Source organism: Struthio camelus, chromosome 15 (assembly GCF_040807025.1).
Source record: "Struthio camelus isolate bStrCam1 chromosome 15, bStrCam1.hap1, whole genome shotgun sequence".
Lineage (NCBI taxonomy): Eukaryota > Metazoa > Chordata > Aves > Struthioniformes > Struthionidae > Struthio > Struthio camelus.
In genome coordinates this window covers 17,880,064-17,905,590 of record NC_090956.1, presented here as the reverse complement: position 1 = coordinate 17,905,590, position 25,527 = coordinate 17,880,064, and the positions used below count along the sequence as shown (strand labels likewise).

The 25,527-nt window shown below is 68.2% G+C and overlaps 1 protein-coding gene across 7 annotated transcripts; it reads right to left on the bottom strand.

The window, feature by feature from the left end:
* Positions 1–662: 662 nt before the first annotated feature.
* On the bottom strand, positions 663–22,711 carry SBK1 (SH3 domain binding kinase 1). 7 transcript variants are annotated; one of them, XM_068908695.1, is made up of 4 exons: positions 5,236–5,352; positions 3,267–3,469; positions 2,596–2,798; positions 663–1,763 (listed from the first exon to the last, which is right to left on the bottom strand). In XM_068908695.1, the coding sequence occupies exons 2-4, from the start codon at positions 3,460–3,462 to the stop codon at positions 975–977; spliced, it is 1,188 nt and encodes a 395-aa protein (XP_068764796.1). In that variant the 5' UTR covers positions 3,463–3,469; positions 5,236–5,352; the 3' UTR covers positions 663–974. The 7 variants fall into 7 exon arrangements, with proteins under 7 accessions (XP_068764796.1, XP_009672209.2, XP_068764795.1 ...); XM_009673914.2 differs by having other exon boundaries at positions 5,232–5,311; XM_068908694.1 differs by lacking the exon at positions 5,236–5,352 and adding an exon at positions 4,878–5,208.
* Between the last annotated feature and the right edge of the window lie 2,816 nt (positions 22,712–25,527).

The following is a 25,527-nucleotide window of genomic DNA, read 5'->3' as shown; positions in this document are numbered from 1 at the left end:
GGGCGGGCAGAGCCTCCCGGGCGGGGAGCCAGCCCAGGAGCAAGGGGGGCCGCGGCCGCCGGGGCCGCCGGCCTGGCCAGCCCGGGGCCGGCACTCCCAGCGCTCTCCTCCTCTCAGCCCGGGCGCCAACGCGGCCAGCCTTAGCGCCCGCCTCGTCCTCCCCTCCGGGGCAGGGACCGGTGGGAGGGGGACGACCACGGCGCGCTCAAGCCTCGCCGAAGGCCTCCTCCATGCGCTGGCGTCATTAGCCTTCCTGCGCTCCTGGCCGCCGCCGCCGCCAGCGCGTGCGGCCAGCCGGCGGGCACGGCCTGCCCCGGGCTCTCCCCCGCCTCGGGCGCCAGCCAGGGCAGGGACCTGCCGCGTCCCGGGGCTGCCAGGGCCTCGAGGCGACCCGCGACGCCCACCCACGCGGCCCCCTCGCAGCCAGCACCCCTGCCTCTCCCTCCCCGCCCCAGCTCGCCTCCCCTTCTCATTATTGTTGTTGGCATTACTTGGTGAGCCGGCCCCACGCCGCCACGGGCAGGAGCTCAGTCGGGCCCTCGGCGGGAGGAGCGGAGACGCGCGGTCGCGTGGCCGCGGCCTTCCCGGCCCGGCAGGGGACGGGAGCAGCGAGCGTCCTTCCCGGCAGCCGCCCGGCGCCCCGCGGCCGGGCTCCCACCGCCGCCTGCGCTGCCCAAGGGCTGCCCTCACCCGCGGTGGCTGGCGAGATCAGCATCCTCAGTGCTATCGAGTGCAACCAGTTTTGGGGGTTTTTCCCCTCTTTTTGTGTTTTTTCTTTCTTTTTTTTTTTTTTTTTTTTTTTTTTTTGCTTTGGGAGACACGAATCCTGGTCTCTTTTCATAGCATAACCAAAAATAAAACCCTGGGCTCTCCCTCTCCCTGCAGGGCAGGGGAAGGGACAGGCTGACGTCGTATCCGCAGGGCGCCCGGAGCGGGGCCGCGCGGTGAGGGAGCCGCGTGCCGCCCCGTCGCCCTCAGACACAGATCTCTATTGCTGTGGCCAGGACCATCTGCCCTTTGCCTTTGTCCTGACGGCCGTCTGTCCTGCTCGTCGTCCCCGGGGAGGACGCGCCCGGCTCGGAGCCGGAGAGCCGGGGGCTGCTCCCTTCGGTCAGGATGGTCCTCTTGAGCGGCGTCGGGGTGCAGGAGCTGGGCGTCTCGTGGCGGTGGGGACCGGCCGCGAGCTTGTCGCCGGCGTGCTTGCGGGAGCGGTAGGAGGGCCGGCGGCGCACCTCGGACATCAGGTCGTACTTGATGAAGTAGAAGACCTCTTTGATGGGGCAGCGCTTCTCGGGGTCCAGGGCCAGCAGGCGCTGGAACATGCGCAGGGCGTTGTCCGTGAAGCGGCGCCACTGCGAGGGCAGACCCGCCAAGCGCCCCTTCTGCCACCGCACAAACTCCTCGAAGAAGGTGTCTGAGGCCGAGGCCGCCTCCCAGGGGAAGTTGCCGGTGAGAACGCAGAAGACGAGCACGCCGAAAGCCCACACGTCGATGCTGGTGTCCACGGTGAAGCCCTCCGCCCGGCCGGCTTGGCACACCTCGGGCGCCGTGTAGGGGATGGTGCCGCTGATGCGCTTCACCCGGCAGCCCACCTTGCGGGTCATGCCGAAGTCGGCCAGTTTGACGCGGCGGCAGTCGCGGTCGAAGAGCAGCACGTTCTCGGGCTTGATGTCGCGGTGCACCAGGTTCTTGCTGTGCATATAGTCCAGGGCCAGGCCCAGCTGCTGCACGCACCGTTTCACCATGTCCTCGGGGAGCCCCACCTGCGGGCAGGGGGACACGGAGAGCGTTAGCGAGCACCCTGCCACCATGATCCCCCAGCTCCCGGGAGCCTAGCGGTGGCTATCAAGGGCAGGAGGAGCAGGAGGAGCCACTTCTGGGCTGTCTTTAATTGTTATTTCTCTCCTCAGCTCCATGAGCAACAGTTTCCCCCAGGTAGGGACGGGCCATGAGCAAGGAGCCTGTGCCCCGGCAGGGTCAGAGCTATAAGGGGCAGGCAGCATGCCGTGGGGCCGGGGGTACCTGCACCCCTGTGCCGCAGGCGTCCCCGGGGCTCCCCACCGCGTGCCCATCTCTGCCCTGTGCCACAGCACCAGCTAACACTGCATAATCATATTTCCTTTTATTCCTTTTGCATTAAGATTTCATTACGCTTCCAATTCAATTAGGTCTGATTTTCTTCGGGGTGTTCGCTCTGTGTCTCTCCTCCTTGCTCCGTATGACTTCTCCTTTTTTTCCTCGTTCAATTTTCCAGCCCACCTCTTCTTTCCTTGCCCCTTCTCTGTCATGGGGAGGAGAGATTGCTGGCCAGAAAGAAACACCCCATCACATCCCACAATGGGTCTAAGACATCGGGAGATGTGGTTATGGGTGAGGGGCCCAGCTCTGGGTCCTGGAGCTCTCGTCAGGGCTGACCGTGCAGCGATGCATCATCTCCCGCAAAGAGTCCCAGCAGCACTGAGGCATGCTCGGGGGGGGCTCAGCACCTTTACCCCATGCCCAGGCTTGGCACCTCGCAGAGCTATGTGCCCTGGGGACACGGAGCCCTCGTGCCCACCCAGGGACTCCAAAACACCTCGAGCAGAAGGCTCTCACCTGGGGTGGGATGATGTCAAAGAGGTCCCCGCCGGGAGCGTACTCCTGAGCAAAGACGTAGCAGTCCTCCGTCTCAAAGACCACATCAAAGACCTTGATGATGAAGGGGCTGGAGGAGAGCGTGTTGGTGATGCTGAACTCGCGCAGGAAGTTCTTCAGCTTCGTCTTGCTCTTGTTCACAAACTTCAGGGCCATTTTGGTGCCTGCGGTGGGGACAGGACCAGCGTGGGTGTCAGCGCCCAGGCTCTGCCCAGGGCACCGCTGAGGCGAAGGCAGCTGCCCTGGCTGCCTGCCAGGACGGGAGCTGACATGCGGTTCACAGAATCACAGAATGGTTGAGGTTGGAAGGAACCTCTGGAGATCATCTAGTCCAAAGCCCCAGCTCAAGCAGTCACCTAGAGCAGGTTGCCCAGAACCCTCTCCAGATGAATTTTGACTATCTCCAAGCAAGAAGACTCCACAACCTGTCTGAGCAACCTGTTCCAGTGCTCAGTCACCGTGCCAAACTGGGAAGCAGTAAACCCACAGACCTGGGTGCAATCCCTCCGCGTCCAGCAAGGGTGTACGAAGCCCCATGACTGCGGCTGCTGCGCTGGCCCGAGATGGTGCAGGCAGGCAGCCTCCTGCCCACTCCCTCCTCCGCGCGCCACGGCCGCGTCCCCGTGCCTCACCTGTGCTTTTGTGGGACACCAGGTCCACCTTGCCGTAGGTGCCCTTGCCGAGCTCGCGAATGAGGTCGTAGTGCTTGTTGATGTCCGTGCCCGAGAGGGTGCGGATGGCCAGCGACTGCATGTCTTCGGTGATGAGGGGCACCCCGCAGCAGGCCAGCTTGCGCGACGGCTCCTGCTCAATCGAGCCCGCACTCATGGTTGTGCTGCAAGGCAGAGATGCGTCACGACCTCCGCGGGTGGCACGAGGCCAACCCGTCCCTGGAGCTCCCCTAGCACGCGCTGGGCCACCAGCCCCGTCTGGGAGCCCGCGGCCTCGACGGGCCCAAGGCTGGGTACTGTAAAGCGCAGAAGCGGCGCTAGGCTCCCATGGGTGGCCCAGAGCAACACCCTGGTGGCTGCTTAGTGCCAGCTCCTCTCTCGTTACCTCGCTGCTGCCTCCCTGCTGTTTGCCAGCCCCTCCAGCCCCTGGGGCCTGTCGACCCAACCAGTTTGGAGAGGAAGCTCCAGCATTTCCAGCGAGACTGCAACGTCAGGGCGCCTGTGCCGGGCACCGAGGGGCTGGGCATCGCGGCTGAACGTGGCCCCTTGGGCACGTGGCCCTCGCAGGCTGGGGGGGCAGGTCACGAGGGCTTAGGGCAGGGCAGAGCCATGCCACCGGTCTCACTGGCTACAGCCAGGAGGGCAGGGGCGCACGCACCCCAGCCCGCACCCCCATTTGCTCAGCCCTGCTGTGTTCCCAGCCTCCAGGGAGCTCCCGGCGCCTGCACGTCGTGCACGCTTGCAGAGCAACTTGTCCTCCCAGCGTCCGCTCTGCAGCCCGCGCCGGGGCCGCCAGGGCAGGGCGAGGATGGAGCGCAGCGCCTGAGCGCACGCGGCGCGTTCAGGGCGCTGGGGTAAGGGGGGCAGCGCCGCGGGCGCCCGCTGCTCCGCCGAGCGGGGAGCTACGGCTCTGCGGTTCATCGCTCCCTTATATAACTTCGACTGTGTATCAGCCCCGACGCTTTCAGCTTTCCCCTACCAAAGAGCCGCTCTCGCTGATGCAGAGGGCATCTGCAGAGCCGGCAGCACGCAGGCAAAACCCACTGCCGTTCCTCGTTCGGGACGAACCACCAGCGCTTCTCCCTTTTTCTGCCCTTGGGCACCAAAGCAGACCTGGTCCTCGGGGCTGCCGGCGCTGAGCCCCAGCTCCCGCCTGCAGATGCGTCCCGCAGGGGCACGGGGAGCGCGGCCGGGCCGGCCCCGAACGCCGGGCGACCGCGGCACACAAAGGCAGAGCTGACGGAGCGCGGGGAGCCTTTGCACGGCGGCGAGCGCAAGATGCAAAGCAGCCAGCGTGCGGAGTCTTAAATAGCAGAGTGCCCTGCTGGGCCAGCAGGTTTTCATTCGGAGAGAGCGAGGAGCAGGGTGGATCCGCGCTGCCTGTGCCCCGCCACCGCGTCTGCTCCCCGAGGAGCGCCGAGCCCCCGACAGAGGCGCCCCCGAGCCCGCGGCCCCCCACGAGCACGGCGAGCTCTTTCCCCGCCGCGTCCTGCCCGCGAGACGGGTCCGCACACAAGGGGAAAGCCGAGCCGGGCGCCGAAGCAGCCTGCCAGGTCGCAGGCCCGCGCTCACCCCGCCAGCCGCCCCGACCGCGCGCAGCGCGCGGTACCGCCACGGCGCCCCGCCGCCACCTCCAGCCCGGCGGGGATTTGCAGTGGAGCAGGGGACGATGCAGAACTGTATTTCCTTTAAAGGAGATTAGTGCACGCGCACGCACACACGCTGCTGTCCCAGAAATGCACCAGCGCTGGGGGGAGGTTAGCGCAAGGCTCGCATCCATCTCAGGTCTGCTTTCAGCACGGGAAATGCGAGGAGGAGAGGCGCGCCGGACTCCCGTGCATCCGCTGCAGCTTCTGCAGGTTTCTTTATAGCCTCCGAGCAGAAGCGCAGGGACCACAGTACAAAGCCATCCGAGCTTTGACTCACCCACCATGCCGGAGCTGCAGCAAAACCACGCCAGGACGCCCTCGGACTTTGTTCAGGGAGCTGCGCTGCTTTCCATCACCCCAAAAGCGCCCGGAGCCGGAGCCTGCTCCTCCTCTGAGCCGTCCCGCGGTCCAGGCGTGCGCGCAAAGCACAGCAAAACTGTCCAGGGCCGGCTCACGCCGCGCTCGGCACCGGCACAAGCGCTTCCTCAAGGCGCCGGGAGAAACGAGCCCCGAAAGGCTCGTGGAAACACAAGTGCTCCGGGGATGTTTGCAAAGAATATATCTTCGCCGAGGAAGCTGACTGCTTTTTATTTTGTAACAGACTGACAAAAATCATGGGATAACAGCAGAGCGGGAGCCGTTATATATTTAGATTTTTTAATGCGGCGTCTCATCCAAAAAAAAAAAAAAAAAACCATTCAAAATTCACTCCACTTGCCTCAGAGGCAAGCAGCGCCCCTCAGACACGAACGGCGCCGGGACCCGCGCCGCGAGCGCAGAGGCAGGCAGGGCGAGCGAAGGAGGGGCGCGCGGCTCCGGCGGCTGCGCGGCAGGCGAGGGGCTCGTGGCGGCCGCGCCGGGGGCGCGCGGCTCAAGGGGTCCCGCGCGGCGGGTTCGCGGCCCGTAAAGCTTTACGGAAAGCCTCGGAGAGGGCTGTGAAAGAGGCAGCTGCTTGCAGGAGGCTCCGTGAGCCGAGACCCGCTGCGGCGCCGGTTGTCCCTTTCCGGGGGGACGCCGAGGCAGAGGGACCGCGGGTGACGCCGCCGGCCGTGCCCGCGGCGCCACCAAAGAGACGGGCTAGAGGGTATCCCGCAGAGAGGAGCTAAAGGGATGAGATTAAGGACCACTTGGGCTAAACTTCAGCACGCAGAAAAAACTGGGGGGAAGAGGTGGAGCCCCTGGGACGTTGCAAGGGCACGTGGGGCGCCAGCCAGCGCTGGCAGGCAGCGCCCGAGCGCTAGAGGGGCTCCTCCGTTTCTGGACTCGGTGATAAATCCCAAGTAGGAACCGCCACAGGAACCGCTGCTCTGGCACAAAGCAAACAGCCCCTCTGTCTCCAGGGGAAATCAGCGCCACATACTTCAAGGAAAGATGCTGAGCACCCGTGAAGCACCTAGCAGGGCGATGCTCTGCCCCAGGGGTAACTTCCTTCTCTCTTAGGTGTTTTCGCAGCTCGTGCCCCGAAGCACGAGACGGGGAGACCTTGTCACACGGTCTCCAACGAGGGTAAGCCTGAGCTCCGAGGGCCCCTCGTTTCTTTAAACCACTAACAAACATTGTGCATGCTGCCTCTCATCCCAGAGCAGATCTCGATTTTATAATTTTTTTTTTTTCCCCGGGAAGTTGGGCAAAAAATAGAAGAGGAACTTAAACATCATGATGTTCCAAAAATGTATCAGCTTGACTCATAAGATCTTCAAAGCAGCTCATCTCCATAGTGTTTTATTGGCCTTCCGAAAGAGAAGCACCATTTTAGTGTCTTGTTGTTGGAGGTGGAGGTGGATTAGTGCAGAAGCTAAATGGATGCATGACTAAAAACAGCTCCCAGTATCCTACAAGAAGAATTATGTCTACACTTGAATTTACAATCATGCTTGTCAATGTCTGTTAATTAACCTGTGTTGAAATACAATTATTCAAGTCAGTAAAGTTTTTTTTTTTTTTTAAATGCCGGTGGGATAGAGGAACCGGAAGGGCTGCCTACTGTTTAAAAGATCTCTCTAAGTCAAGGAGTATTTGCTTTTTCCCTTGGCCAAATCGGGCTTCAGCTCCCTACTGCTTGTCGGGTTTTTCTAGGCTGTTTTGCAGAAAGCTCCTTTCCGATTTCGCACACGCGTGCCTGGAATGGAGAAACGGTCCCAGCAAAAATGAGTGTCCTTTGCCACATGCCAGCGCAACATCTCCCTCGCTTCCAGCCCTTTGCCTTGTCTTTTTTGCTAGCGGGGTAGGACCTGCTTTGGCAACAGCCTCCCGGAGAGCTGTCTCACGACGCCCGCCTGCGCGAGAAGGGACGCCGGGCCAGGGCGAGCGCGAGCCATGCTCCGGCGCGCGGGCCCAGCGCCGCAGAGGGATGGGACCCACGACGGGCATCCGGGCCGGCTCTGTCCAAATGAGAGAAGCAACACGCGCATGCGCCAGCCTGTTTAGTACGGGAAAGGCTCAGCGTCCACCCCATCGCCGCTGCTGCGAGGGGGCCACGGCCCAAGCGACGCTCTTACGGCTCTGTCGGAGGACTTCGGGGCCGCGGCAGGCAAAAGCGGGGCTCCCGCTCGGCCGCCGAGCCCGCGCTCGCTCCTTCCCGGCCGCCGGGCACGGGTGCCCCGGGCTCCCCGTTGCAACGCCTCCTTCTCTGGCGGCTCTTCTGGCCTCAGCGCCCGCTGAACTAGATGTCATGTCACAAGGCAGCCAGGGGCAGAGCGGAGTGGAAAAAAAAAAAAAAATCCCCCCACCGCAGCCTTCTGCTCGAGTTTGCCAATGCACTGAGATGGAGACACACTGCAGGCGATATTTGGAGTAGATAAAATTCCTCAGAAACCCGGAGGAGGCTCCAGCAGAGCCTCGCGGAGAGCCAGGGCGAGCAGGAGGCAGCCCGCCTGGCAGGGACCCTCGGCGCTCCCGGCCCTCGCCCTTGCCTGGGGCACCCACAGGGTGCTGCCAGAGGCCCGGGTACCTCCACCAGCGCCGCGACGGGCCCCAGCGCGCCCGGCTCCCAGGCCAGCGGAGACAACCCCCGTGCGGCGGCGCGCGCAGCCCTTCGGCTCAGCAGGGGCCGGCCCTGCCTCGGCCCCGCGGTGCCGCGCGGTCGTTACAGCCCATCCCGCTCCATCCTCACCCGAAACACCCCAGCATCACTAGGCCCACAGAGCCGATGCCATTCCCGGGGCGGGGGGGGGGGGGGGGGGCACCTCCCGCCATCACTGCCGCGTCCTCAAGTTTCCCCCCCCCCCCCGCTACTATTCAGACTAAAATTGTTCTCTGTTTAAGCTTAAGAAGCGTTTATCTCATTGAGGAAGGAGGATAATCCACCCACTTCTTCCTCGCTCCGCGGCGGGTATTTATAGACAGGCGCCGGGGCTCCCGTCAGCCGCTGCCTCTGCTGCCCCAAGCCCCCCGGCTGCGGGCCCGCTCCTCGGGCGAGCGGCGGCTCCCGGCCGCCTTCCCCTCGCCGGCGGCCCCGAGGGGCGACCCGGCGCCCGCTGCCGCCCAGCAGCTCCGCCAGGAACTAATTGGCAGCTCATTAGGGGCAAACTGAGAAGAGCAGAGGCCGGGCGCGGAGAGGTGCCCCGGGCCCGTGCTGAAGCGGCTGCTTGGAAATGAAGAGGGGAAGGGGGGCAAAAAAGAAAGACCACCACCACCACCACACGCCAACCCCGCAGCCACAGGCAGAGGATTACAGGTCATCCAACCAACCCAGTTATTAAATGGAGTGAAAGGATTTGGGGCTGAGCCTGACGCACAAATCTCTGCAAGCGGGCGGCGCGCCGAACCGCCCGGCGAGGGGCCGGCCGGGAGGGCGCCGGCGGCCGAGGGTCCCGCGCCGCCGCCGCAGGGGAGGCGAAGGGGGGAAGAGACGGGCAAAGAAACAGCGGGAGCTCGCCGCGTCTGAGCCAGGCCAGACGGGGAACAGGGTAAAAGGCAGATCTGGCCTGGCTCAAACTCCAGGCTGCTCTGGGGCAAGGAGGAAAGGGAAGAGGAAGGGGAAAGGAAAAAAAAAAAACCCAACATGGGTCCAGGCTATTGTTGGAGTCTGTACGGAGAAACAGGGAGAAATTATAAATACCGGGCAGCGGGGCGGTGCAAAGCACACGCTCCTACAGCCACGCATCTGGCCCGGCTGCCCCACTTGTTTTTTGCAGACCTTTGGGTTTTTTGCCCCGCACCCAAATCTTCCAAGTGTTCATTAATTGTGGCATAAATGAAACCCGTTAATAGCAAATAACAGGGAGCTCTCCGGCACGCTGCAGGCCACAGCGCTCTGCACGCGCTGCCCAAAGCGGCCCCCGGGAACGAGGGGAGGTCGCCGCGTCCCCGTTTCCCAGCTGGAGGAAACTGAGGCACAAAGAGAGGAAGCGGCTCGCGGGGCCGCGCGCCCGGGCGCAGCCAGGAATAGAAGCAGGTGGCCCGGTTCTGCCCGCGCCGCCCCGCGCTCCCTCCGGGGCGAACGCTTTCCGCGTCAGCCGGGGCTGCCCTGCAACCGCGGCGAAGCGGCGCCGCTCGGCCGGCGCCTCCGGAGAGCCCGCGCCGCGCGGCGGGACAGAGCCGCGGCCCCCATCCAGACCCGCCTGCCCCGGCCTGGCGAGAAACCCTGCCCCAGGGGCGACCCCGGGGCGGGACTGATGCTGCCTCCTCCAAAATCTCCCCGCAGCATCTCCCCGGGCCAAGGAGGAGCCCGTCCCGATGGCTGCTGGCGGGGAACGAGCAGCCTCGGCCGTCGGCAGCTGCAGCAGCTCTGGAGGGGACGCCGCCGCCACGACCTCCTGGCTTCGCTGCAGGAGCTGCCGCAGGCGGCTGCAGGCTCTTCACGGACCGCGTCCTGAACCCCAAAAAAGGGCTTGGGCTGGGACTCCCAGCCGCCATCTCCATCGCTTGCCCTCCGAGCCACCCTGCAAGCTCACAGGCTTTCAGGTCACCAGCCGGCTGCGGCGCCTCCTCCAGCAGAGCAAGCGAGCTCGCGCGCGGGTCCGCCTTGCCACGCGGCCCGGGCAGGAGGGCAAGGGCCCCGCGGCGCTGGCGGCTCGCGGGCCCGACCAGGCGGGATGGCAGGGCAGGGCGGGCGGCGAGGCCCCGCTCGGGGCCCTTCGGGCTCGCCGCGGAGCCGCACCGCCGGCCCCCGGGCACGAAGGCTCCCCCGAGGCCTCGCGCGCTGCCCCTCTCCCCGCAGGAGGCGCTGCGCAAAGCGCCCCGGGCTTGCGGGAGGCGCGCTTCCAGAGTCCGCGTTCGGGAGGCAACGAAGCTAGCGGCCAGCCAGGCAGCCAACCCAGGCACGCGCCCTCGCCCGCTGCTGGGGCCCCGGGTCACAGCCACGGGCGGCAGCCCGGCGCGCGAGGCGCCCGCTTCCCGCGGACCCCCGGCGGGACGGGGAGCGGGGGGGCCTCTGCCCCAGCAGGCTGCAAACACCTTCCGCTCTTCGTTGCTTTTTAACGACGCGCTGAGCTGTCAAAGTCATTTCGGAGCAAGCGCTGAGCTCCCCGGCTCACGAACGGGGGCAGGCAGGAAGAGCTGGAAACCATTTCACGCCGCGCCGCGCTCCACGCGGCTCGACCGCTGCGGCCACGGAAAGCGGCACGGCCTCATCTAAAACTAAAGCTGCCGGAGGCGCTGCCCGCCCAGGAGCACAGCGGCGAGGGTTTGGGGAGCCGCGAGCTGCTCTTTGCACCGCCATCGCGGCTCAGACGACAGCTCTCCGCTCACGGGCCCTGCGAATGGCGCAGGGGACCGCACCAGCCTCGGCGCACCGGAGGCGCGCCTGCCCGCCGCGGCGCGCTCGCGACTCCAGGGGCTGGGCAGCGCTGGCGGCGACCTCGGCGCTACGCACCCGGCGGCGACCGAGGCCGGGAGACAGCCCTCCAAGAAGAGCCTCGGCAGCACGGCAGCTACCCAAATTTGCCAGCCTCGTCCCGGGCTTTGCCGGGCACCGGCTGGGTGACCTTGAGCCGCTCGCGCGGTTTTTCCGCTTTGCCTCGAGTCCGCGCAGCTCCAAGCACCGCGGCGGCGGCCGGAAGCGCCGCGGCGGAGCGCGCGTCGCACAGCGCCCAGGGCACATCCGCGCCACGCCGAAGAACCGGGGCAACTCCATCGAACCGGTCACCTCCTCCAGCGCGAGGGCAACAAGGCGCGAGGCCGCGGTACTACGTTTCATTTGTCCGTCTGCATGAATTTAGCGGTGGCGAAAGCTGCTGGAGGGACAAACGCGGCACCTGGAACCGAAGCGGAGAGCGGCTGCGGCTGGGCGAGCGCGAAAGCGTCCCGCGCACCCGCCCTCCCTGCCGGCGCGCCTCGGCGCTGGCCTCGCTGCGTCCGCGGCTCCCGACTCGTCCCCGGGAGCCCAGAGCAGCCCAGCGCGGGGTGAGCGGCGGAAGCCCAGCCAGGCGCACCGGGCCGGAGGCCGCTGAAGACGCTCGCGACTCCGGGCACGGGCGCAGCGTTTCCCCCATCGGAGCAGGGAGCTGGGGACCAGCCTCCCCGGACGGAGCGGATTCAAAGCGGACGGGGGGACTGGACGGGGTACAACCACGGCGTTACCGAAACCCTCTCTCGAGGCGCCGCGGGAGCTGCTGGGGAGGCAGCGTAAAGCAGCCTCCAGAGCCGAGCTCGTCACGGCAGGGAAGGGGAAGCAGCAGGACAACTCGCCGGGCTGCGTTTGTGTTGGGGCTCAGCCCAGGCGCGACCGTCCTACCTGTCATCGTTCTTCGTTTCCGCCCGCGCGTCGCAGCCCCCCAGCAGCGTGGTCCGGACGGGGAGACGGAGGCGCGCCGAGGCCCGGGCCGCGCCTGAGCGCCGTGGCGAACCTCCGCTGCCTCTCGCCAGCAGCTCTCGGCTGACCCCGTTACGAGAGCGGCTCGTCTCCTCGCGGCTCCGACGGGCCGCTGGGATCGCAGCGCTTCCCGGGGGAAGCGCGGAGCGAACGGCCGCCGCGGGCTGGCAAGGGCACCTTCCCGGAACGAGGCTGCCTCGTCTCCACGGGCAGGGCAGGAGGACGGACACCTCCGGGGGCAGAGGCTGCCGCGCGGCCGAGCTGCTCAGCGCGCTTCTGCTGCAGCCAGGGATGTTTCAAGGAAAGGCAGCCGCGTGGGCGCAGCCAGAAGCGACTTGCCCAAGGTCACAAAATCGGCCTGTGGCACAACACGAGGGGAAAAAAAACCCAACGCGTCTAAGCTAGCGCCCGCGGCTCCAGGCGCCTCCGTTTCCCCTGCTTTGCCAACTGCTGCCGTTCGGGGTTCGCGAACCGCCACCGACCGCGGCAAACGGGCCGTCGGCCCGCGGCCCATCCCGCCGGCCCTTCGCCCGGGCTGCGTGGCACTCCCCAAAAAGCAGACGGTGACAGCTGGCTCCCAGGGCCACAGCCAGAAGCATGGCGGCCCCTGCAAAGCCCGCGCGGGAAGCGAGGACCGGAGCTAACTGGCTGAGCAGGAGCGACAACGGAGCCATCCAAACCCGCTCAAAAAACGATGAGCCCCGTCCTGCTCGGCTGACGGCAGCATGACAGGTAGCAAATCACCACGAGAAAGCCGGCTGCGCAGAGCACACGGAAACCGGTCAGCAGCTACAGATGGGCAGCGTGTTGGGGACGCCCCGTCTCATCACACATCTTGCAGCGCAGGGGAAGGAGCAACCACCACCCGAAGAGGCAATGAGTTGCGCAGTGCCTCCTCGTCTTCTCGCTTCTCACGGAGCACCGTTCCTTCCTTGCCCCGAACAACGACCGCTAGCGGCTTGAGGCATTTTGGGCAAACGTCCTTGAGAAGCCCAAGCAGCATCACAAGGTGTGCCCTCTTCGCCTTGGCTCCGGTGACAGCCGTACTCGGCTAACGCGTGGAGGGAACCCGCCCGAGAGCCTGCAAGGAAGGCAAGCCAGAGGCGCGTTTCCCACGCCTCGAAAGGAAGCGGGAACGGCTCGACCGAAGCGCGCGAGAAGCCGACGGCAGGCGGTCGCTGTTCAGGTTCTGGCGCTGAGCGCCCGCTCAGCGGCCACGCCGCGGCCCACCACCGGCCCCTCCGCCGCCGCAGGAGCATCTCGGCGTTTCGGAATCGCGCTCCCTCGACGATCCCGCAGCAGGGGGTCTCCCAGCTCCCCCACGAAGCACTGCGCCTTCCAACCATTTCCCAAGAGCGGCGTTTTCCTTGTCCCCTCGGCTCCGTTAGGGTAGGGGAGGCACCGGGAAGTGCTCAAGCAGCACAAGTCACCGGAGCGGGCCGCTGAATGGGCAGCTCCACCGCAGCGCCGGTGACTACCCAGTCCTCCCAGTTCGGGCGCCCAGCAGCGGACAGAGGGCTCTGCAGACATTTGCACGGTGTCACTGAATTATCCAGCTTCTTGCCTGGGCCAGTGCAGACGGCCAGTATCAAACGTGAAATCCGGAGGGGCTCCCGCAGCGCCGAGGGACGCGCAGCAGCGTGCGCGTCCCCGCTGGGAGCCGCTTCCCTCCTCCGGAAGGCAGCGCAGCTGCGGGGCAGAGCCCGGCCCCGTTACGCCCATCCTTGGATCCCCTTCGGCGAGAAATCCCTCCTCGAAGCCGTGACAAGCTTTTTCGGCCCGGTGACTTGGGTTTCGTTGACAGCCTCTTCGAGAAATTTTGGGCAGCGCAAACAAACTGTCGTCCGCGCTCTCTCCTCGGACAGCCCTGCCGCGGCGCTCGGGGGAGGCACGCGGGGAAGCCGCCCTCTCCTCTCCTTTCCCAACCTTCTCGGTGCCCTGAACGCTGCTTGCCTGGAGCTTTCGCTCCCGTTTTCCCTGCCCTTGTTTCCAAGCTCAGGGTTTAGCATGGCACCGTTTTTTTTTTTTTATTATTAAAAAAAAAAAAAAGAACAAAACCAGATGATAGGACATTGGCTGCCTTTCAGCACTTTGGCTTCCCAGGATTTTTCATGATCAATGGTGCAGCTTTGTTAGTACCTCAGCTACTTCAATCCTCCGGCTCCTCCCGCGTTCTCCGAGCCTTGCCGCTGGCACCGGGGATTTATGATTACTTCATTGTTTGATTGGTTTTCATCAGCCTGTCATCATCTGCCTCCTAAAACTCTTCCATCAGCGCCGGCAGCATCTCGCGTTTGGGATCTGCAAAGACAAACGCCGCGAGAGGCACCTGCCCGGCCCCGGCTCCGACGCGCGTGCCCGGGCTCCTCGGCTCTTCTGCCAGCCCGGGGCTGACCGTACGTCCGCGCAGCAGGGGCTCCTTTCTGTCGCGGCACAACTCCTTCCTCTGCGGCAGGGCGGCTGTGCAGGGACGCCTCGCCCCAGCCTTTCTGCTGCCAGCGCTTCGAGCAGAGCCTGCGGTTCCCCCCGCGCCCCCCGGGCCGCCCTCCCCGGGAGCGCCAGCCCGCCCGGGCCGGGACGCGCCCCGGCTCCCGCAGCCGATGCCCGCCGCCTGCTGCGCGCGCCGCTTGCCACCTCCCCGCCGCCAGCCCCCAAACCTTCTCCCCGGTGGGAGAAACCCTCCCGGAGACGGGAGCCGCCTCGCCTTCGCTCTGGTGCCCAACCACCTTGGCACCCCCCGCCGGGCGCATCGCCCCGCGGCGCCCGGACCCGCTCGCCCGGTCGGGGTGCGTTAGGCACGGACGCGAACGTCCGGTGAATATCCCGAGCGCGGCCCTTCCCGAGCCCAGCCGGGCAAAGAGCCGGCGCGCTGCCGGCTGTCAGGCTCGGCGCCCCGCTCCGCTCCGCGGCTTCGTCTCGCGGGGCGGGCGCGCTGCACCCAGCACCCAGCCCCGGCGCCGAGGGGCGCGGAGAGCGGCGCCCCGGCCTCGGCCCGCGGCAGGACGCCCGGCGCCCGCACGGCATCGCTCGCCCGCCCCGCCAGCGCGCGGAGCCGGCCTGGCCGTTTGGGGACGAGCTGCGGCCGGCGGGCGAGGGGAGCCGGCCGGGCTCCCGCCTGCCCCCGTCGCCCCCGCCAGCGGGCGCCGGGGCCGGCCGCCTCGCCGCTCCAGGTGGCCTCTGGCTCGCTTTTCTCTCTTTATTTATTTATTTACTTATTTTATTTATTCCAATTGTCCCTGCTTTTGCCAGCCTTCGCGAGGCGTCGCCTGCCGCCCCGCAGCCCGCGGCACCAGGTCAGCGGCGTCGCCTCCTCGGCGGCCCCTGCAGCACCCATCCGTCCGCAGCCGGAGACGCGCCCGCTCCCACCGCCCGCCGCGGGCGGCGGCAACAAAAGCCCCCGGCGCCGCCGAGACTCGCCGCCCCCCGCGCCCCGCAGCGCCGCCGCCCGCCGCCCCGTCTGACACCCCCCCGCCTGCCGGGTTTTTTTGTTTGTTTGTTTTTTAGGGTTTTTTTTTTTAATCGCCCTTTCTCACGGCCGGCCGCGGCGCCCCCGACGGCGGGCAGCGCCCCGCCATGTGCCGGGGCACGGCGGGCGCACAAAGGGCGCGGGCAGCGCCGCCGCCGCCGCCGGCACGGAGGGCAGGGAGGCAGCGGCAGCCGCGGCGCCCGGCGCGGGCAGCGCTCGCCCGCCACGCCGCCTTACCGGGGGGAGGTGGGGGCGAGCCGCCGCGCCGCGCCGCGCCGCGCCCCGTCCTTCGCGGCCGAGCCGCCTTCACACGCGCCGCCGCCGCCGCCGCCGCCGCCTGCCCCACGCCGGGAGCCGGGCCGGGCTGGCCGCGCCGCTCCCGCGCCGGCCGCCGCCGCCGCCGCCGCCGCCTCCCTGCCCCGGCCCCGCCGCCGGGAGGAGCGGCGCGGCGGCAGCGCGGCGCCCCCAGCACCCGCCCCGCGCGGGCAGCGCCTTCGCCCCGCCCCGCGCCCGCCCCGCGCCGCCGGGCCCTAGCGCCGCCCGCCTCCTCCCCCCCCGCCGCCGCCAGCAGCAGCAGCAGCAGCGGCGGCGGCACCGCGGCGCCCCCTGCAGCCCCTCCTCCGCCCCCAGCGGGCAGCGCCGCCGCCCCGCCCCGAGCCCCGCCCCGCCGCCCCCCGCGCCGCCGGGCCCTAGCGCCGCCGGGCGGCCCCGCCGCCAGGGGGAGCGCCGTCGGGGGCGGCCCCGGCAGCAGCGCGCCCCGCCTGGCACCCTGGCAGCGGCGCCTCCTGCCTCCGCCCCTCGTCCCCGTCCTTTTTGGCCCTGAGCCCCGGGGTCAGGAGCTGCGTGTTCCTCCCGGCCGGCCTCCGGCCGCCTTAGCGCACCCCTCTCCCTGCTCCTTCCTGTCCTTGAACTTCAGCCGCCTCTTGGACTCCTCTGCAGGAGGCTCTTCCAAGCAGGTCCCTGCAGAAGTCAGTGTTTCCTCTCCTGAAGTCCGGGGCTGTCGTCCTGCTTTTTGTCCTGCTCCCTCCTCTCGGGATGCTGCAACTCGGCCGTGGCATGGTGGCTGGAGCCGAGGCTGCCCCGACCTTCACGTCCCCGACCAGCCCTTCCTCCTTTGCAAGTAGGAGCTCCCCAGAAATACACCTTCTCTCCTGCCCAGAACGTACCAGCGAGGCAGCAGAGTCCCCCTGCAGCAAGCTGGGGCTGCCGGCCCTGTCTGGAAGAGGTGACGAGTACCATCTTCTGCTGCGGCTGCAGCTGGCGCGTCCGGGGGCCATCACCGCTCGGCACGTGGTTCCCAGCGTTTCCACGCGTGGCTGAGTCCGACTTGGTGGGTGCCGGTCTGGTTGCCCCGGGCCAGAGCCGGAGAGCGCTCAGGGCGGCAAGAAGGGCTGCTCGTGTCGGGGCGCTCTGTCCCTGACCCAGTCACGGGAGGTCACAGCAGAGCGAGCCTCTTCAGGCCGTTTTTCAAGGATTGCAGCGACAGGATTTTCGTTCCGGAGGAGGCTCTTGCGCTGCCTGGATGTGCTGATGAGTAGAAAGCTCGGGTATGTATTTTTTCAGTTGTTCATGCGGGGAGCTGGCTGCTTATCCCCTTCCCATCCTAGTAGTAATTGCGTGCAGCAGAAAGGACGCTCATAGCCCAAGACAAAGATTCAGGGAGCGACTTTAATTCACCACCGTCAGGAATGTGCCTCTGTCATGTCCTTAACACACGGCCACATCCTGCTGTTCTCCGGGTTCCCCATCTTTTGCTCTCCCCAGCGGTTTTCAGGACTTTGCATTTCTTCCCCTTTATTCAGTGCAGGTGGCTCCTGCCCTCCTGGGCTTTATGGCGAGCCTGATGGCAGCGGTCGGCTGTTACTTTTGCCTGGACAAGCACATGCTCTGCAGTGGAAATGCTGCAAAGCCAAGGACAGGCGATCCTCTGCTCACGCACAGCACGCGGGCACGATGCTCGTCCCCACGGATGGGATTTGCAGAGAATCTGGCTGCCGAACTCAGACAATTCCCCGCTGATTTCGGACGAATGCAAGCAGATTTTTGCAGCAAAAGCCCTGCAGGCAGCGCTCTCCCCCCCACTCCTGTTTCTCCCCTCCAAAATGCTGTTTCTACCTGGGTGCAGAACGACCTGTTTTCCCTTCAGCTTGTTCTTGCACGCGGTGGAGCTATTTAAACCGAAACGCGCCAGAGGAAGTCAGCGGAGACGGACACTCAGCATGGATTTAATTTCAGCCTAGTTAAAGTTTGGCAACGTGTTAAGCAACTCATGCCAGAGCCTTAAAATGGGAACTCTTGGGCACTTCCAACCCCAGGAGACGGTGTCACTTCTACCTCTAGCTAAGTGCAAGGAGTCGGATGAGAGGTGACGGGTCCATATGACATCCTTCACTTGCAGCATCCCTGGGCAGATCTATTCCTTTTGCAGCCTCTTTCTGCACTCTGGTTTTGGGAGACCTGGTGAACCGTTTAGTGCAAAGGCCAGGGCGAATCTCCATCTGGTGTGAATCCGCACGCTTCAGTGGAGCTGCAGCATTTACCAACAAGGTGCCAGATCTCAGCAGAGGTGTTTTAATCAGAGGCTGGGATTTGCTTTTTTGCTTTATTTGCTCTTTGTAAGAACGAGCTGAGTAACGCGCGCCGGCACTCCGGTTTAAGCAGGACGCTAACCTAGCAGCAATACCCGCGATGCACACTGGTGCGAAAATACATCAGTGCCAGCAAGGCTTGGGAAGGGTTTTGAGAACTGCTGCGAGTTTTGCAAGACCCTTTGGATAACAAAATGCCGGCACTCGTGCAAATCAGACGCAGCCTCTGTCCTGCGTCCGGTGCCCTTCCTGCCTCGTGGGCCGTGCTGGAGAGCGCTGCAGAGGATAAAGCTCATCTTAGCTAAACTGCGCGCTCAGCTAGGCGCCCTCGCAGGACTGCAAGGCCGGGCTGCTCGCTGCAACGCCCGGCAGAAAGCCTGAGCCCCAGGCTGAGGACGGCCTTCCGGCAGCGGGGGACAAGAGAGGCTCCCGGGCCGTGCCTTGCGGCGAGCGGCTGGCTGCGCTCAGCGCCCGCGCGAGGGGCGGCGGAGGAGCCGTCGCCACTGACTCACCCGCTGCCTCGGGCTGGCGGCTCTAATCTGCTCCCAGTTTAGCACTCGGAGCAATTAGTCTTTTTATGAATGACTCGAAACCGGGAGGCTGACTCACGTTCTGACACTTCGGTTTAATTTACTGCCAAACGCTGCTATGACACTGCCACCCTTTGTGCGCTTGGCAGCAGAGCCGGGGCGCAGCCGGCCTCGGGCCCGGGCGAGCGGGAGAGGCCGCCGCAGCCGAGCGCCCCAGTTCCTGCAGCCGGCCCGGCCGGCCCTCGTGCCGTTACCCACAGCTCGCTGCTGCGACTCCAGCGGCTTTCGCTCTCCTGACACCAACGCAGAAGACCCTGGCCGGGATCGGGGCGCCTGCGTGGAGAGAGAGATCTTCTCTGCATCCAAAAGGAGGGCAGAAATAGCCTCCTCCGGGCAGGGATGGAGCCCAGCGGGGCACCCAGGTCGCCCTGGACGGGGCGAGCAGAGGTGGCAGCCGTGCTCAGCGCGGGCAGGATGGGTGCCGTGCTGCTCCCTGGCGTTGCCTCGGGGCAGCCGGGCGAGCTGAGCTGTGCTGGGGGTGAAAAGCAGGGAGATGCCGGGGCCGGTCGGACGGGTGCTCGGAGCGGCCGGAGCCGCGTGGCGTTGCACAGCGTCCCCCCGCCGAACGTGCGGGGCTTGGGGAGCGGCGGCTTCCCGGGCCGGGAACAGGGAGATCGCGGGCCGGGGCCGGGACGCGGCAGACGGGAGCCACTACAAACACAGAAGCGTGCCTCGCGCTCGAGATGAAACGCTCGTTTCTGTTCCTGGGGCGGGCGCAGGCAGGGCTGCCAGGCAGCCTGGCCTCGAAGGCGTCCCCTGCGCTTGCCTGTGGACAAGATAGGAGCTTGTAACAACTGCAGCGACTTTCCCGGCGCTCCCGCCCCGGCGGCTGCTTGGCGAGAGGCGTGCGGCAGAGCAAACCCGGCCGTTGCCCTTTGCCGGACCGCTTGGCCGAGGAGCCCGTCCGCCGGGGCCGGCCGGTGGCCCCGGGGCTCGCGCCGCCGTCACCTGCCTGCTGCTGGCCCCCCGCTCTGCCTCCCCCCAGCTGCGCCATCGCTTGCCGCCCGGCGCTCCCGGCGCTCCTGCTCGGCGGCGCTTCCAGCGGCGCCTCTGAGCTCTCCTCCCGATGTGCCTATTTATAGCCACGGGCTGTTTCTAGGTCAGGGATGAGCGGCGGCGCCGGGGGAACCTGTGCGGGGACAGGCGGGGACCGCGGCGGCGGCGGCACGGGGCGGTGGGCGCCCCAGACGCGTCTCCGCTGGCCGCAGCCTGGCGGGCGCAGCGAGGGGGCCGGGGCGGCGCGGGAGCACCGGCCTCGGTGCGGGAGGGTCCCGGGCGGCGCTGAGGGGCCTGGGCTCGGCCGGCGGCTCCCGCGGCGCAGCCTCCCCGACGTCTCGCTGACTTTGGCCGGTGGTTTGGGGCCGGGGAAGCGGCTGCACGTCCGGAGCGGGGGGGCTCAGTGCAGTCGTGGTGTCCCAGGCGTGCAGTCCCGGTGCTAGGGGGCATCTTCAGGGCCCTTCTAGCCCGTGTCCTCCTGTGACCTTGCAGAAGTTGGTGTTCCTCTCTAGATAACAGAAAAACTCTTTTCTTCCCTCCTTCCCTCTAAGCTTCGTCCGGTAAGGCTGCGCCGGGACCGCAAGCAGCTTTTGCTAGCGCTGCGCAGCGGGAAACGCTGGGGAGCTGGATGGGGCCAGCGCAACCTGTGGCAGCAGCGACTCGAGGCGCGCGGCCGGGGAGAGCGCCCGGGGCCCGGCGAGAGCCCGGCCTTGCCCCCGGCCCTGCTCCGGCTGCCCGGCGGGGCCGTTCGCCCTCGGCTCTGCCCCCCGCAGCCCCCGGGACCTGCCGGCCCGAGGTGGCCTCGAAGCGCAGCGACGGGCTCCCTCCGCGCTGCCGCGGAGCAGGACGAAAGGAGGCAGCTCGAAGGCGGTCGTCGCCTAACGCCGCCGTCGCCGCGCCGGGCCGGACGAGTCCCGGGGGATTTCCGGGGACAACAGGCATCGGCAGGGGCTGGGGCGGCCGGCCCCGCGGCTCGAGGCCCTGCCTGCCCCGGGGCAGCCAGCGGGCCGCCAAACCGCTCTTTTGCCAAACCGCTGTAATTCAGTGATTCTGCCCCAAAGCGGTTCTGCCCCGCGCCGGGCGCCGAAGGGTTAACGCTGCCTCCCAACCCTGGCTGGCCGCTCGCCTCCCGGGGCCCCGGGCGCCTTGTCCGCCGGCCTCGGCTGCGCCGGGAATATTAATAGCTCCCGCTCTCAAGGTCACGGATCAGCCGCAGCCCTCGCAGCGCGGCCGGCCGCAACCCGCAGCTCCCGCCCGTCTCCGGGCTGCCCCGAGCCCCCTCCGCCCGGCGCGGGCTGCTGACTGCGCCGCGGGGCCCCTGCCCGAGCCCCCCCTCCTGGGCGGCCTCCTCGGCGCACGCTCGCCCGTCGGGAGCCGCAGCGCCGTCTGCCCGAGTTGGGCTGCCAGGCAGCCCAAGCCCCTTCCAGGCAGCTCGGAGGTAGCGTTGACTCTGGAGCCTAGTGATGACTATTTGTTTACTGGTTTGGAAAGCAATGGAAAAGGTGGGGGTGGGGAAAGGGTTTATTTTGAACGGGTTTCTTTTGAAAAGAAACAGCAGATTTCCTCATGGTGGGGAGGCGGGATTTGGGGGAAAGCAGGGTCACGGCGCTGCCTCGCTCTCTCCCGGCCAGCATCCGGGTCCGAGGAAGCAGCAGGCACCGAGTCGCTGCCTCGGGCTGCGGTACATCTGTTCTCACAGCTGCTGCCCGGTCCCCTTGACAGCGGGGGCCGATTTCCAAGAGCGAGCGGGAGTGAGCGCGGGGCGCCGCGGCAGCCAGGCCCGCCTGCCCCATGCCCAGGCCGCCGCCGGCACCGTGCAGCCGCTCGCAGCCCGTTCTCCTGGCACCATCTAGCGAGGGAGAGCAGCCAGGCACGCTGCCTCCAGCGCAGGCCACCGGACCCTGCTCGGGCAACAAGCCCCACCGGCGCCCAGCCGAGAGGGGCAGCCGGCCCCGCAGCCCCGGCCGGGCCCCCGCGCCGCCCCGGGGCCGGCCGGCGGCTGGTGGCAGGCGGGTGCCACCCTGGCGGCTGGTGGAGCGTCCCCGAGCGCAGCCCCCCTCCGAGCAGGGCAGGACGGGAAGCCGCTGCTGAAGGCGCCCCGAGGACGAGCTGGGAATAGCCACAGGGGCGTTTGACCTTCCCTGTCGTCCACGGCTCTGCAGCAGCGCGCCTGGCGTCTCACTCTCCTCCCCTGGCTGAGAACGCCAAACTCGTGCCACCTGTGGCTCATCGCTGTTCCCAGGCGGCTCCCAGGGCAGGCCGGAGCCTGGCGGCTCGGCGGTCCTGGCTGCTTCCCGTCCGTCACCCTCCAAATGCCCTCGCAAGCCCCCGAAACACCATTTCCCCTCCAATTTACGCTACTCGGCAAAAACCTTCCCGCGCCGCTCTCGTTGGCAGCACTTCTCCCCTTGCCAGCTGCCCGTTTCCCCGGGCCGTGACGTCCCGAGGCGGCCAGAGACGGGGCGCTGGAGCGGCGGGCGGCTGCCGGGGCCGGGCGGGCGGCTCGCGGCGCTTCGCCCTGGGCCGGCGGCCAGCGCCGCGCGCCGGCTCAGCCGCTCGGCTGCTCCCCGTTCCCGCTAGCCCAGCCGAGGCTGCGGCCCCCCGCCGAAGAGGCGGCCTGGGGGGTCCCGGGGAGGATGCTCGGCTCCTCCGCCAGCCGGCGGGCCGGGCCCCGTGCGTGTTTCCCCGCCGCCCGCCGTGCTGGCAGCGTCCCGGCGAGGCCCCGGCACGGATCGGGGCCGCGCTTCCTGCCCGCCGCGGGCAGGAGCCGAGGCCAGCAGAGCCCGGCCCGGCGGGACAAGGTGCCCTCGGCGGCCGGCAGCGCCCGGTGCCGGGCGGGAGCAGCTGGCCGCGGCATATGCCGGCGTTCGCACCTCGCATCGCTGCCGGCCGGCTCGCTGATTCAGGCCTCAGGCGCGTTTGCCTTGGCTGCCGGTCAGGAGCGCGGAGGGGAGAGGCGCTTTCGGGGCCAGGGAAGCAGCCGGCAGGGAGGCGGGGAGCAGAGGGCCGGGGCCAGGCGCGTGCCGATGGCAGCGCCTCGCTGAGGATGCTCCTGCTGCAGGGGGAACCTGGGCCGAGGCGAGGCGGGCGGCCCTGCCGTCGGACACCGCGGGGCCGCCGGGCGCAGGACTCACCCGTTGAGGCGCAGGGGCTGGAGCTCCTCTTTCTGGAAGCAGACGAAGCAGAAGGACTCCATCGCTCGCCGCCGGCAGCCGCTGCTCCCGGGCGAGGGGGACTCCCGGCCGGGCAGCGCCGGAGAGCTGTTGGCATCTTCCCTCACCTCGCCAGTCCCACCGGAGGCCGGCGAAGACGGAGTCAGGACGCCGCCGGGCTCCTGCCCGGGGCCGTGCCCGGCCCTCCCGGGCCTGCCGCCAAGAGCCGGCCGCGCGCCCGGCCTCCCGCTGCCCGGGCTCGCCGAGCCGGGGACGCCGGCCACCTCCTCACCGAGCCTGGCGGCAGCGCCGGGCTCCGCCACGTCCCTCGGCGCCTTCGCTGCGGCGCTGGCCGTGCCCCGGGCCGCCGCGGGCGCCCATCGCCGCCAGCCCGGGCGGGCGACGGCACCGACCCCTCAGCCGGTGCGGGCAGGGAGCGGGCGCCCCGCGCTGCCACCCGCCCTCCGGGCCGGCATCGCCTGAGCCGAGGGGGCCGCCAAGGCGGGATGAGACCCCCCCCTTCCCCCCCGGGCGGCTCCGCTTCAGAGGCCGAGGCCGGAGGAACCGGCTGCCCCTCTCCGGCGCCCGGGGCCGGCTCACATCGCGCGCCGAGCCGCGTCGCCCGCGGCTCCGCCGACACCTCCGGCCGGGTGAAAGTTTCGGCTCCGCGGGGTGCCCGGGCTGGCGGCAGGCAGGGCCGGCGGGCGGCCGGGTCGGGGCAGCGCGAGCCGGCAGGGCGCCCGCCCGGAAAAGTTGTGTCCCCGGCAAGAGGCAGCTCGGCAGGGCCGCTCTCGCTGACGGAGCAGCCGGCGCCGCTCGCTCTGACAGATAAACCAGCGGGCGAGTATTAATAGCTCCCGATGCCTGCGGAGAGGCTGGGAAGTTAACTCCTCGGCTGCCACGTCTTCCTGGATGTCGATGCCTTGGCGCACGCCGGCACCGCGGAGCTGAGGCCTGGCGAACTCAGCTGGCGCGCTCCCACCTTGGTGCCTCGCTCTGCGGCCATCTGCTCTGCCCTCACTGTCCCCGGCTTCCTCCTCCTCCTCCTCCCGCCGGCTCTGCCCCGCGGCGAGGCCGAAGGCTGCGTCTCCCCTCTGGGCCGGCCGGCCGGCCGCGGCGACGGGGAGGCAGCGCAGGAGGAGGGCTGAGCTCTCGCAGCAAGGAGCCCGGGTGCCCGCCGGCGCCCCGGTGCCGTCAGCGGCGGCAGCTGCGGCGCGGGAGCCGGTCCCGGCCCCGGTTTGGGGTGGTGCCGTGGCCTCGGTGTCGGCACGGCACTGCGTGGCATGGCACGAGTGTGGCAGGGCTCAGCGCCCCCCCCCCCCCCCCCCCCCCCCCCGTTCTCTGTGCCCCTCTCAGTGACCGCCAGCGGTGCATCCGCGTGCCCGGCCGTGCTCAGCGTGCGCTGCGCTCAGCGTGCCGGGCCCTGTTCGGCGTATCCGGGCATCGGCTTTTGCCACGCGGCGGTGAGAGCAGCTCACGGCCGTCCGGGGCGGCCAGCGCGGCAGGAGCCGACGGGCGCGGTGAAAACGCCGGTGGCGGGCCGCGATGGCTGTTCCAGCAGCGCCGGGGGCCGGGGGGGCCGGGCAGGGGTCGGCCCCGGGCGCCAGGGCGGAAGCAGCTCCCAGGCACGGGGCAGGCCGGGGGTCAGCACCCGCTTTGCCGCCCTTCGCCCCGCGCCGACACAGCCGGGGCCGGCCCCCCGGAGCGGGCAGCGGCGGCAGCGTCCCACGGGCACCCGCAGCCTCCCTCCAGGGGGTGCAGGGGGTCACCTCCTCGGCACCGGACCCCCCCCCAGACCCCTGGGAGCGGTGCCGGGGCCCTGGCACCCAGCCAGACGCGCACTCACCCGGGAACGCGCTGCAGGGAGCCACAAAAAATGTTAAAATTTAATGCTTGGGCTAATGGGCCGAGCGAAGAGGAGCAGAACGGCGGGGAAAAGGGGCGCGGGGAAGAGGCGAGCGTGGCCCAGCGCCGGGGAGCCCCGGGGGGTTCGCAGCGTCCCGGGGCCCCCTCCAGCCCGCGCTTCCCAGAACGGCAGGCCCTGCCGGTCCGCCTGCGGCGCCTGGCTGCTGGGACCCGGCTCCCTCCCCGGCCGCGCCAAACTCATTAAAACCACCATTAGCTCCCTCGCGGCGCCGGCAGAGCCGCGGGGTCGAGCAGCCGGGTGCTAATTCCCGGCTCCGCTGCGGGGCCGTGGCGGGAATTTCACCGGGAGCGTCCAAAGCGCCGGGGAGGGAGCAGAGGAGGGGGCGAGCGGGGCGACGCGTCCCGCCGGGCTGCACCCCGTCCTCCTGCCCACGGCCCCGCCGGCGCCGCCGTCCCTCCGCCAGCGCCCCGGTTCGTTCAGTTGATGGCAGCTCTTCGGGGGCTGCCAGGAGGGGCGTGCAGGCGCCGCGGCGAGTGCAGGGCCGGCCGCCCGCCCCGGTGCCCGCTCTGCCCCCGAGCCTTCGCCCCGGCTCGTGGCCGCCTCCGAGGCAGCAGCGCTGCGCCCTCGCTGCCGCTCGCCTGGCACGGCTCGGAGAGCTGAATTAAGACCGGACGGAGAACAAAAATAAAAAGCTCTGGGGGTGCCCGCAGGGAACGAGCGTGCCCCCATCGCGCTCTGCCCGGTGCGCGCCTACCTGTGCCCCGGCTCCCGCCTGACCCTCCCGGGGCCTCGGGCTCTGCGGGGTCCTCCCCCACGTCCACCAACGTCCCTTCGATTCAGGGAAGGGGAAGGTCGTGTTGCAAAAGAAAACCCCTCCTTGGTCAAGGCCTTTTTCTGCTCGGACCAAGCCTCCTTCCTCTCCTCCGCTTTCATCTGCCCCGTGCTGCCGGTCTGCCGTCCGGCTGCTCTCCCTCCTCCCTTCCGCAGGGCCGAGCACCCGCCCGTTCGGGGCACCGAGGCTGCTGGAAGGGGCGATTTGGTGGCAGGGTGACATTTCCCTTCAAACGCACACAAACCGAGGGACCTGCAAGGCCAGGCTGAGGCACGGGCTTGTTGGTGCCCCTCCACAAGCCCCGTCATTTTGGGGGCCTCCTGCTGCC